The sequence below is a fragment of the Temnothorax nylanderi genome, unplaced genomic scaffold (genome assembly GCF_030848795.1).
Source record: "Temnothorax nylanderi isolate EJ_2023f unplaced genomic scaffold, tnyl_v1.0 TNYL_tig0047_pilon, whole genome shotgun sequence".
Taxonomy (NCBI): Eukaryota; Metazoa; Arthropoda; class Insecta; order Hymenoptera; family Formicidae; genus Temnothorax; species Temnothorax nylanderi.
The window spans coordinates 155355-167391 of NW_027249109.1; the positions used below are offsets into that span (position 1 = coordinate 155355).

Sequence of the window (12037 nt, forward strand, 5' to 3'; positions counted from 1 at the left end):
ATACTGCTGCGAGCTGCGACTACTTCGCTACTTCAATATTTCGAGAATCGCATTTCGATAGATTCGAATCGCCAGTCTCATGAAACTCGCCACAGAGACACATTCAAATTGCTTTGTATTTTTCATATTTGTCGTATTGTTTAAAGTTTAGACGAACGAAATCTGCACGCAAAGAATTATTGCGATTGTCTCTCTCCTGAAATCGTAATGTATCATATAAAATATATAAATAATCGTTATTATGCTCTGATATCGTGATTTCAATCAATATGTCCAGAATCTGTCGTCTTTCAGGTATATTCTCTCATCAAAATACAATAGGAATGCAAACAGTTTACGCTTATCGCCAAATATGTATATAATCGATATTAACGGCACATTTAATTTGGATTCAAATAAGCGATCTAATGAGTTTTTCTTTTTCTTCTTCTTTTTACTTCTTTTACTTAGAAACTTTTGACTATCTGAATCACAATTTATTTCAATGGAATACAAATATTGTCTTCTTCTTTCTTCTTTTTACTTTTATGAATTTCCAATTTCCCGGATCCTACAACTTATTTCAATCGAATGCAAATGTTGTCCTTTTCTTCTTTTTCTATATTCTATAATATTCGATATTCTATATCTATTTTATATTCCTCTTTATAAATGCTACATCTGTTTGAAATCTTCTCACAATCAGACTAGAGTACCTTCGAGGACAGAAGTCGATTCCAATCGGAATCTGGCTAGGTCAAAAATCAAATTTAACGAATAAACAGCTTTAATAATTATTCTAATTATTTAAATAGACTTTTTACGGGTTCTTGTTATTAAATTTTTTATAACAGATATCAATACTTTGCTAACGTAACCGTACGGCGATTATCGATGCGATATTAATTTATTAATATCTATATGCAACAGCAAGCTAAAAGATACTTTCATCTGCTATGTAACACAAGTTTTACATACTTACACAGTAATTGAGTATATAACTTAATGACGAGATACAAATTAATTCTTTTCACAATCGCGCAATTTGTGTATACCGCATTCTATATAAAAGAGTGCGATTTAAGAATTTCAATTTTAAATTTAATCTCTATTTTTTTTTCTAAGGTGTGATCATATGTTTTCGTATTATAATTATCTAAACTAATTGCAGCTAACAGATACTATTGCGAGTTACTTGTGGATTAGAGTAGCATCTTGACTACTACGACGATGCAACGGAAATTTATTTAATGTCCGGAACGATGCTATTAAGGTTGGAAGGCGAACCGGATGCGAAAGACAATTATTTCGCAATTCATTCGATCAGCTTGAAAGCAACGTAAGTTCTTCAGCTCATATTGCTTTTTAAGTGACTAGATAAAATAAATATAAAATTAACTAAAATGACAAAATATTAAAAATACATTTTGAATAATCCTCAATGAATTGATTAATTTGTAATATTTTTATAGTTTCACGCTTCTCTCACACAATGGACGCATTAATTTCTAGAATGTTGGTTATAATTTCTATAATTCCCATATTTGTAATAATATTGATTATATTAATTAACTAAAAATGTATATTTCTTTTATTGCACCAGTAAAGAAATGATATCGGATTTGTATAATAAACAAGCTATTGCATTAAGTTACAAATTGATCGTGCAAGGAATCTCGCATTATTAGGGAAAAAAAAACGAAAATCACTAAGAATGTATATAATCTATTTCAATTATAATATTTTAGACACTTAATTGTTATTTGTTATACAGAGGAAAATTTTGATTATATATATTACTGTTTCAGGACACGTATTATGGAACTTTTCGGAATGGATTCCCCGATCGATGGTCAGAAAACGTGTTTAAATAATCCGGCACTATACGTTCCCAAGAGTGAGGATGGTTTTTCTAAAGCAGGTTTGTTTGCAGAGCTTAAATTCGATTTCTGCTACAATCATCCACTGTCCGTTGCTAATGGTGGATTTTGGCCCTTTGGGATCTTCAGGTATAACTTGATTCAGACGCTTATATCGGGGCTCCGAGCAGTACACGCCTATACCGCGTTCAGGATGGAAAATCCATCATGGGGATTGCTTCCACATGACCGACCACACCACAATGCGACCTGCGCAACATATGCTGATATCGTTGAAGCGAGAGATCAGAATTGGATGGTTGTATAGCAAAGGGAGAAAGAGGTGGAGAAAGAGGTGGAGAAAGAGGAAACCACGCAAGAAGAAGGCGAGGGGAGAGGCACGGATGGAGATAAAGCGATTGACCCTCGCTCTCTCAATGACCTGTCGGCGATATCGTTCCACTAAATTTACTGACGTGTCTCTTCGGTCAGTCGAACGCGTGCACACACGTCTCCAGTCGGTTACGGGCCACACCGCTCATCTTCGTCCACCCTTGGTAGGCAGAGGAACTTTCGGTGCCAGTGGAGCTGCAAAACGTGTCGCGAACTTATCTTAAGATAAACCGTGGAATTAATTGATATATCAATCGGCGTAGGGTCGTAGGGCCAGGTATTAAGTGACACATTGGTGTATTCTCGAGTGAAGTTCTAAAAGATAAACATGCGGTGTGAGAAGCGATTGGAAATGCGAGTGTACGCGACTGTCCTCTTGGTGGTGTTCTGCTTCCTGTGTTCCCCGTGTGCGGGCGACGAGCCAAAGGCGAGCAACGCCACGTCGTCGATAGGTATGACATTCGTCGACAGATGTGATTCTATCAAATTGGTTTCCAGCAACGCCTGGAAATACTTTCTAAAATTATTTGAAGCGCAATTGCGTCGAACATTACGTGACACAAGAATCACGCCTTCCCCAATTGATCCTTATTTCTTCCTAGCTCTATATATTTCTCATAATTATTTAAATATGTAAATTATTTATTATGTAATCAAATTGGATATCGTGTGGGCGCAGGAGACTATAATTTTCCCAATTATTCTCTATCGGACTCTTGATAAATTATCACTTATTAAATTTAAATACTATTCAATAAAATTGTATATTACGTAGATAAATGACTATAATTTTTCTAATTATTTGTCGCTGATTTTGGATTTTCTGGAAATTGTTTAAACGTCGCCTAATATCTCGAATTGAAAATTATGTAGAGGAGGAATTATAATTTGCCTAATTGCTTCTTGATTGCAATTTAAAGATAAACTAATTTAAAAAAAATTTAACTTTAAAATATTAATTTTTACCGTACAGGATTAAAAAATGATTGACGTTAGTCGTTTCATAATAACTATACGATGCACTATTTACTACGTTATGTCTCATGATATAAATAATTTATGTTTCTTACGCAATGTAACGTTCAGTTCAAGGGGCAGCCATAACATAGATCGTTGCGGGATAGAGTTATCTCATTTGCAAGTCTCAATAATTAATTTTCGTAGAAAATCTCAATCTTTAATTCTCCGCACCAATGTCTACTGAAAATTTTTGGGCGTCAATAATTTCGTAATTAAAAAAATTTGCCTCGTGAAATTGGCTTTATAATACTATTTTTCCATATTTATTCATCATTTATAATGCGGCACGATTTGACTCGTTGATTGAGCAAAATATGATTTATTCTAGACAAGAGCAAAACAGCTCAGATGGCAGCGGGCGAGCAGCGGCTCGGGGATCAGATTCGCGCTATCCTCAAGCATTATCAGCAAGACGATCCCGTCGGGCTTCCGGGCGCGCCGATACCGGATCCGATGCCAGTGCCGGATATGAAGCATTCCTTTTCCATGTACACGATGAATTTCAAGGAGATCAGCGTTTACGGGCTGTCCAAGTTCCGTATCGAACATGTGGAATCGGAATTGGCACGTATGCAGGTAAATTAAAACAGATTGTCAGGCGGAAAGGTTTACAAAAGTGGAAGACGAAGCAAGAAGATATTCGAGAAGAAGCGAAACTCAAATTAATGCGCTAATATTTCTTTTTTAATGCTCTTGATTAGATTCTGCGATTAAAATGTATACACCGCGTATACATTATAGGATATCGCATGGAGAAAATATGTAGTTTGGTGTTACTATTGTTAATAGTTATAGTATTATTATTAGTTAATAATAATATTATAATATTATTAATTATTAATATAGCTACGAATGGTTTAAAAGTAACGTTAGTTTACAGTTATAAATTTAGTGTCAATGCGAGGAATTATTTGTATACCGATAACTTTAGATGATTACAATATCATAGATTTTATTAATCGATTGATTTCCTTGTTAAAACAACAATACAAAGATATAAGTAGAAACTCCACCGTAAAATTTTAATTAATATAACATTTAATAAAAATTATTAATTTATAATTCACACGCGTAAAACGCTTTTAGTAAGCGAAATATTAAATGCTTGAACTTTTATATGAATCCACGTTTGTAGAAAATGTTTACGTAGAAAATGAAATGATTATATTTCAAGCGGACGCAGTAGAAATATGATAATCAATACAATACTGATTGTGAGACACTATGTAATAATGAATGTGTGGAAAGTACAATATACTTTTCCGACTAATCTAACAAAATCTTTTTTTTATTAATTATATAGAAAAATATTTAAATTATTAATTTGCAAGGAATGCATTTTAAAATATGATTTACACATAATTCTGTGTATAGAATATCTTGTAAATATCTTAGTATTTTTTTCTTATTCTTTATATCTTCCTTTTAAAGTTATCAAATTTTTATTTTTTATCTACCCCGATAACCAAGCGTGCCAGCACGACAGCGCACGCTGTGCTCAGCATGTCATGTAAAAACTATGCTGTCTCTGTGTCACTTTTATATCGATAAGCAGACAGTGATAGCACGGTGCTATCACGATAACTATTGTTTGTTATCTTATGAACGATGCCGAAAATTTTGACCTGCAATATGCTAGCATGCTACCTGCATTGCCCGTTAAGCGCAATGTGCCGTCACTGTGCTCATCAGGTCTGATCAGGTGCGGCAGTATCTGGACATCACATGACAGCATGCCATTGCACGCGTGCGTGCATTATGCGGCCATCGTGCCAATATTTAGTTATCTGGGTAGCTTTACAATTTTTTTTATTATATTACATATAGTTTATAGTATTATTATTATATTTATCTAGTTATATGCACTTGCGATGTTTATATCTCCAATTTTACTGTTTTTGCTAGAAATGTAAGAACAAATGTATATTTTTAAGGTATCTGTCGCAGTAAGGATTGACAGTCTTGATATTCGTGGATTATACACACTGGCGTCATGGCTCTCGAGATCCGCCGGCGATTTTATAGTGAAACTCACTGGTGTGAACGTCGAGGGTATCGCCAGGCTGGAAGTGGGCACCGACGGCAAATTGCAAGCTCAGGACATCGACATGGACCTGACTTTCGACAAAATTGACATGGACTTCAAGAATCTAGGATTTCTCGGATCAGTTTTTCAAGGTGTCATTAACTCCGTCGGCTCCTTTATCTTCGACAGCATCAAACCATTCATATTGAAGGAAGTTAATACAAACGTAAGGTACGATTACGATATCTAAAAATATATAAATAAAAAAAAGATGAGAAAAATAGAGAGTAAGGAAAGTAGCGATGGAAGTATTACATAAATTATGTCAGTCAAAGCATAATCGATTTTTCAAAAGGACAGTAATCCAATATTGACGCTGGTTTTAATTTTCATTTTTTATGACATTGTTCTTTCTTTAAATTTTGATATTTATGAATCTATTAATTTAAAGCTTACATATCTTTTTTATAAAGTTCTATGCGTTTTAACAACAATAAATAATTTTTCTTTTTATTCTTTTGAAAGAGGAAGAATTTATAATAATTTCTTGGCCCGTTTATTTGTTCGACGATATGATATATTTATAGGGGCGAGGTAAATAAGCAGATATCACAATTACAACAATACTTCCCGAATTCGATTTCGCCCTTCGATATGGCAATCGCAGAAGCCCGCAAGCAAGTTTCTCAGATGGGCTATGATCCGTACAAGCTAAAGGATTACACCCAGAGCGTCGGTATATTCACCGTGACCTTGTCGCATACGTGGATCACCGGTCTAGCCAGTTTCTATCGCATGGGCAACATAACTATCACCATGGAGAACGGAACTGTAAGAGCGAGCTTTTTTAAGAGATCTATAATATTTAACTACGCGTGTAAAAAATGCCAACAGTAAAAATATTGCTGAAATCAGGTAAAGACGAGGCTGCTTTATATATTTAGAAGAAGATGTAACATTTAAACTTTAAACGAACGAGTTGTAATTTAATTTAAATAAATATATTTCGTCTACGACGAAATTGCTAAACACAAAGCAGCTGCAGGATCGGCCGTAATCGCAATCGTCGTTGCGTAAACATTACGCAAGATATCGTGCTTGCAAATCGCTTGCAACGCGCGGTTTTGGGGCTTTGCACGCACGTAGGCGACGTATGTTTATCGTGGACTTTGTACTTATACGTTACGACGCCTTATACAGGTATACGTGCTCCTGGACGTTGGTACTCAGGAATTGGAGGGCAAGACTCACTGGGAAGTGAGCGTGATCGGCGGCTTCCTATCGCGCGCCGGCACCGTGTCCTTCACCGTGCAATACTTCCGGGTCCAGGTGAAGCTGGGCCAGCCGCTGGACACGCGGAAGCGCGCCATCCTGGAGGAGCTGGAGCTCGAGTTGGGCAACGTCCAGGCGAGGATCCACGGTGCCGGCACGCTCGATTATCTCATGGAAGCGAGCATTAATATACTGCCGAACGTTTTAAGGTAAACCATAATAGATGCAGCCTTGTAAAATATGCGTCTCGCGCCGATCTCAAGGTGACGCCCGTAATTGGCGATTTTCCGACACCGATCGAATTACAATGAGCGTTAGGAAGTGTGTCTAACGCGACGAAACCTTGACAATCTTCGAAACAATCTTCACAACAAACCTTTTTTATAAATTCTACGTACGTCTCGGAATGTTTGATTAAATCTTAAAACAGTTTTGCGTTTTTTATATAGTTTTTACAAAATCCTTCTAAAGTCATACAATAATTGGGATATGATCTGGGATCTAAAAGACTATAATCTTCGATTTTTCTGTTATATTCTCTACATTCAAATATATCATATTTAGACTGAAAGAGATGATTTTGCATGATAAATTTTATTTTATTTTTTTTACTGTCTTAAAATTCCTTATTTAAGCTCTTCTAACTCCACTTTCTATTATACTTACTTTAGATATCAGATTATGGATGCTATCGAGGGGCCGTTAAAGAGACGCATACAAGAGGAGTTAGACAAGGTAGACATGGAGAAATTGATCGATGAGAAAATTCCGGTGATCGAGGAACAAGCTAGATGGATGCAGGGTTTAGTGCCCGCAGAGGAAACGATTTTAGAGGAACCGACACTGCCACCGCACAGCCTAGACGATCAAGTGCCGTTCTCCGAGAGCGAGGAAGAACGAGGGCCATCGTAAGAAAGACGCCCGCGAGCGGTCGAACGTTCAAACGTTTAATTTTATTTTAGACGGTCAAGAATTCGGAATAAAATCTCATTCGTAGTATAAACACGTACATCATACATCATGTATGCGTGCATTTTAACATGTCCATACATGTACATTCTGATTAATTGTTCTATATCACGCGACGAAATTCTATTTATAAATTATGAATTTAATTCCGTCGTGAATTACGAATCGTCCAAAAGTAGGCTTCGCAGCAAAGACAAGAAATGTATGCACGTCTTCGTGACGCATTTGGCAAACATGCGCAATTTATGCGTCCGATGGATAATTTAGTAATGATTTGCCTAAGTTGAAATATTTATTGCGGCTTAGCCCTTTTTCATGTGCCACAAGCATGTCATTAAGATATAAATATTTAACAGCAAAAATGCGTTTTTAAAAATAGAGCATTGGCCTTCAAAATTAAACCACTTACGTTCGAAAAGAAATATTTGCCAAATTTGTAACTAATAATAGTACACAAGTTAAATAATATAATTGCAATTTTGTTAAAATCGTATAAAATTACATATTTAGAGACGATTGTTTAAAAAAGGTATCAAGATTAAATCATTTTTATTTAAAAAAGAGCGTTATTATAGTATTATTAGAAACATATTACAATTGCGATATAATTGCAAATTTGTAAGAATTACATGTAGTTATTTAGAGGTAATATTGTTCGATGATAATAATAGAATACAAAATTAAATTAATATTAAACCTTTATTGAAGGAAATATTATTAGCAAAATATTACATTAATTTTTAATAGAAAGCGAATAAAATTACAAATGACTGTGCGAAAGGTATCGCGAGAGTAAAATCACTTTATTAACACTGAATCTGGAATATATATGTGTTTAGTCGTCACTTGAACACAATTGCAATCGTCTAACTCGAAACACGAATACGAAATACATTACATAATATCTCGCCTATAATTCTAACTTACTTCCTGGCTATAGTGACGAATAATTAATACCGCGTGATTTATCTATATCATTCATACATATTTTATGCAACACGCATTCCTTGCCAAAAAAGAGTTGTTACGTAAACAATCTATAAGTACGGGCTCTAAATCGAATTGTCGAGCTAACGATAACACGAATAAATTAAGTGAACGATTACATAATAAGGACAAGCTCTACAGAACGTACGCAGTTGTTACATTTTAATAGCGAGTCACGGCGGCATGAACCGTTCAAAACCAATCGCCGAGACGAATGATGTAATGTTTAACAGCGTCGTAAAGCTTCCTAACAGTAGCTATTATTATTAACGTTCGTGTTTTTTTAAAGCTATGAGAAAATAATCAACACAACGCGACTATACATATATATGCATGTTTTTGTACAATTTTCTACAATTAGCTAATTACGTTACATATAGAAGTTTAAACGCGCGAAAGATGAGTCACGGCCGTAATTATGGAATCGATGGATGTCTATTAATTTCCGCTCTTGTACGTAATTGAAAATGGATCTTTATTTTAAACGTAATAGAGTATGTAAATTTAATTCTGCAGTCTTTTTTTTATCAATCTTAAGCTACGGTTCAAATAATGATTGTGACTCGTCCTTACTGATATACAGGAGTGCAATGCTGATACATACATACATTCATGCATATATACATATAAAATTATATATTATTATACATATATGTATATGTATTAATACACATTTATATATAGATATGTGTGTATATAATACGTAGTATATATATCAACAAATGTTTACAAAATCGATACTTCGTACTGACCGGTTGTACATACATAATAGACATTTGCGAGGAAGCCGAATAACGCGAGTCAGTTATTGCAGAGAGATATCTGAAGGTCGTCTAAACATTCAAGAGACTGTAAACGCCGACTAACTTTCTTCTCTCTGCCAGTGTTTATAACTCTCCATCTCTTTCTAGATCGCGATACCGATTGTTATTACAGGCACGTAACTCTGCAAACTATATATTGGCTTTAAGAATGATCGCGGCTGTAAAAATAAAATGATTCGGATACTTCGACGTCTTTGGGATTAATCCCTCGGACGCTGGACCACTTTCGCGTTATCCGGAAACATTTCAGCGCGTTACTTGGCCTTGATGGCCGGCAAAAAGCTTCGTCGAATTGGCACGATTCGTTCGCCTGGCGCCGGTAATGCCAGTCTGGGCGCCGTGATGGTCAGGATACCATCGGACGACAAACTGGGCTTCACGTGGCCGATGTCGTAGCCCTTGGGCAGCAGGTAACGGCGTATGAACTGTCGCGACACGTAACCGTGTCTGTCTTTCCTCTGATGGTGCTTGGCCTCGACGGTGATGCACTGGTCGTCGGTGCGCACGGTGATCTCCTCCGGCGCGAACTGCTGCACGTCCACGATTACCTGGTACTTGTTATCGTCGCGTTCGACCGTCGCCCAGCCGCCTATCTCGCGTTCCAGGTTCTCCACGCTGCGCCACGGCCGGAACCTGTCGCGGACCGACGGTAGCCACAGATCATCGTCCCGCACACTCAGCTTCCGGAAGTGGTCCTCTATCTCACGGTGGTAGCGGTCTATATCATCCCACCAGTTGCGGAATAGGTTTCTCGATACCAATGCCATGATTTTCTGCGGGCAAATAGGCACAGATCATTATTTATCTGATTTACTTCTGACGCCTAAAGGATTATCATTTTTATTATAGAATTTTGTTTGGAAATATTCTAAATGAAAGATAAAACGTATTGGCAATTAAGTGAATGCAAACCAAATCTAAACGTAATATAATAGATAATAGATATAGATTTAATAATAGAAATATAAATATATATTTGTATCTGATGAATAATTATAACGTGTCTGATAAGTGGGCAAGCTGAAATTGCTGGAAAAGTGCATTTAGCACTTATTTAAAATACTTATTTAAATAGGCGCTTTATCTACAGTACTTATTTTTAAACAAATTTTGATGAGTTTAAAATCTAGAATGCTGAGCAATTTTTGTCTTGCTGCTTTGATATTGCTCGGTTTTTTAACTATACGATTTATCGTTCACGACGATATTTCCATATATCCTAAGAGACAACAGCAGAGAGATATTTATGTGTATTGCCCCGTCCTTCGATCACAGTATATTGACAGTATGCAAAATCATCTGTCTTTGGAACATCTTCACTCGCGAACGAAAATCACATAATCATCGACTCAAAAAACAGCTAGATAAATCGGACTGGAATTTTAAACAAGAGGCTCCTCTCATTCGGAGCAGTTTCACATTTGAACAAAAATCACAGATTATCGTACAGCTTCACAAGACAGTTACACCGATGTCCGACGATATCTTTTGTATTCAAAATTTAAAAGTTATTTAAAATTGACAAACCTCGATCTTAGCAATTGCGATAAAAAAATATTGGCTGCGTAACAGGCTGGAATTTTAAATAAGAGAGATTCTCCTGCTTGTAATGTTTAACAAACGAATAAAATAATGGCGAGAACCTCTCTTGTATAAGAATTATCCAAACAACAAACGTAACATATATGTTCAAAAGTCTCTAAAGAAAGAAATACATGTTTTATAAATCTTTCTTAATCATGGCTTAATTAATTTTTTACATAAAAACTTGTCATTATTAATAATTTTAAACGTGAACGTAGCAAAGATAGCGACGCACGATAATTCAATTAATCAACGTTAATTGTTGAACAATCGATAATCCGTACGTGACGCGTGAATTCGGAGAGGACGAATTGCTATACGTACCTTGCCGCCTTCGAAAATAAAGCGCTCGTTTCGTTCGTCAAGAACCCGACGTCGGGCACGTCGTTGAATTCACGCTTCGCGAAGTAACTCGTCGTACTGCGCAATAAGAAATCCGCCGCGAGGCTCGCTTCCTTCAGGCGCGAATTCCGCTTAGCGATTAACTGCGCAACCGTTGCCGCTGCGCCGGTTTATATTCGGTTTACCGCTCTTTTCGAGACCGTTCGATAGCGCGGCGTGCGCATGCGCACGATTGTAGGGTACTTCGCGCGACTTCTCGTCGCTTCCAGCGACATGTGTAGGACCCGTTCGCCCGGTTATCTATATTTCTCGAAAGATCCGGAAGGAGGAGCGCTTGCGGAATCGGAATTGTCCGTGAGAAATTAGAATACAAAATTTATTCTTACGAACGAAAACCGCGCACGTTCGTCGGTTACGCGTAATAAAAATACCGAGATTCGCGATAAGAATTTCGATAAGAACTGATGGCATTTGTGGTCTCGTTTTCACTGTAACCGCAGCTACATATTTTGAATTATGAAATAACACATTACGTTATTAAAATATAGTATAATAATATAGTATAATATAATTTAATATATGATATAATATAATTATATTATAATTTTATATTGTATTATACAATAATGTTATATTCTAATAAAAATATATATATTACTATATATACTTATACACAAAACATAAAAAAAAACTGAGCGAATAAGTGTCTAAACTATAACAAATATTGTTATACTTTATCATTTATTATTTCAGACACTAATGTCAAATTTATATTAGGTATT

General features: G+C 36.0%; 2 protein-coding genes across 2 annotated transcripts; one reads left to right on the top strand and one right to left on the bottom strand.

Annotated features, from left to right (window-relative positions):
- The first annotated feature begins 1165 nt into the window (after nt 1-1165).
- On the top strand, nt 1166-9013 carry LOC139772156 (uncharacterized). The gene is made up of 8 exons (XM_071705599.1): nt 1166-1318; nt 1788-1900; nt 1989-2683; nt 3580-3827; nt 5186-5508; nt 5865-6108; nt 6478-6758; nt 7221-9013. The coding sequence occupies exons 3-8, from the start codon at nt 2560-2562 to the stop codon at nt 7459-7461; spliced, it is 1461 nt and encodes a 486-aa protein (XP_071561700.1). The 5' UTR covers nt 1166-1318; nt 1788-1900; nt 1989-2559; the 3' UTR covers nt 7462-9013.
- LOC139772163 (protein lethal(2)essential for life) lies at nt 8199-11416 on the bottom strand. The gene is made up of 2 exons (XM_071705627.1): nt 11238-11416; nt 8199-10102 (listed from the first exon to the last, which is right to left on the bottom strand). The coding sequence occupies exon 2, from the start codon at nt 10094-10096 to the stop codon at nt 9584-9586; it is 513 nt and encodes a 170-aa protein (XP_071561728.1). The 5' UTR covers nt 10097-10102; nt 11238-11416; the 3' UTR covers nt 8199-9583.
- Between the last annotated feature and the right edge of the window lie 621 nt (nt 11417-12037).

Bases quoted from the DNA above. Each gene is read 5' to 3' on its own strand.
- LOC139772156 (XM_071705599.1), top strand. From the start codon at position 2,560: ATGCGGTGTGAGAAGCGATTGGAAATGCGAGTGTACGCGACTGTCCTC. The intron at 2,684-3,579 runs GTATGACATTCG...GATTTATTCTAG, and splicing joins CAACGCCACGTCGTCGATAG to ACAAGAGCAAAACAGCTCAG. The intron at 3,828-5,185 runs GTAAATTAAAAC...TATATTTTTAAG, and splicing joins CGGAATTGGCACGTATGCAG to GTATCTGTCGCAGTAAGGAT.
- LOC139772163 (XM_071705627.1), bottom strand. From the start codon at position 10,096: ATGGCATTGGTATCGAGAAACCTATTCCGCAACTGGTGGGATGATATA.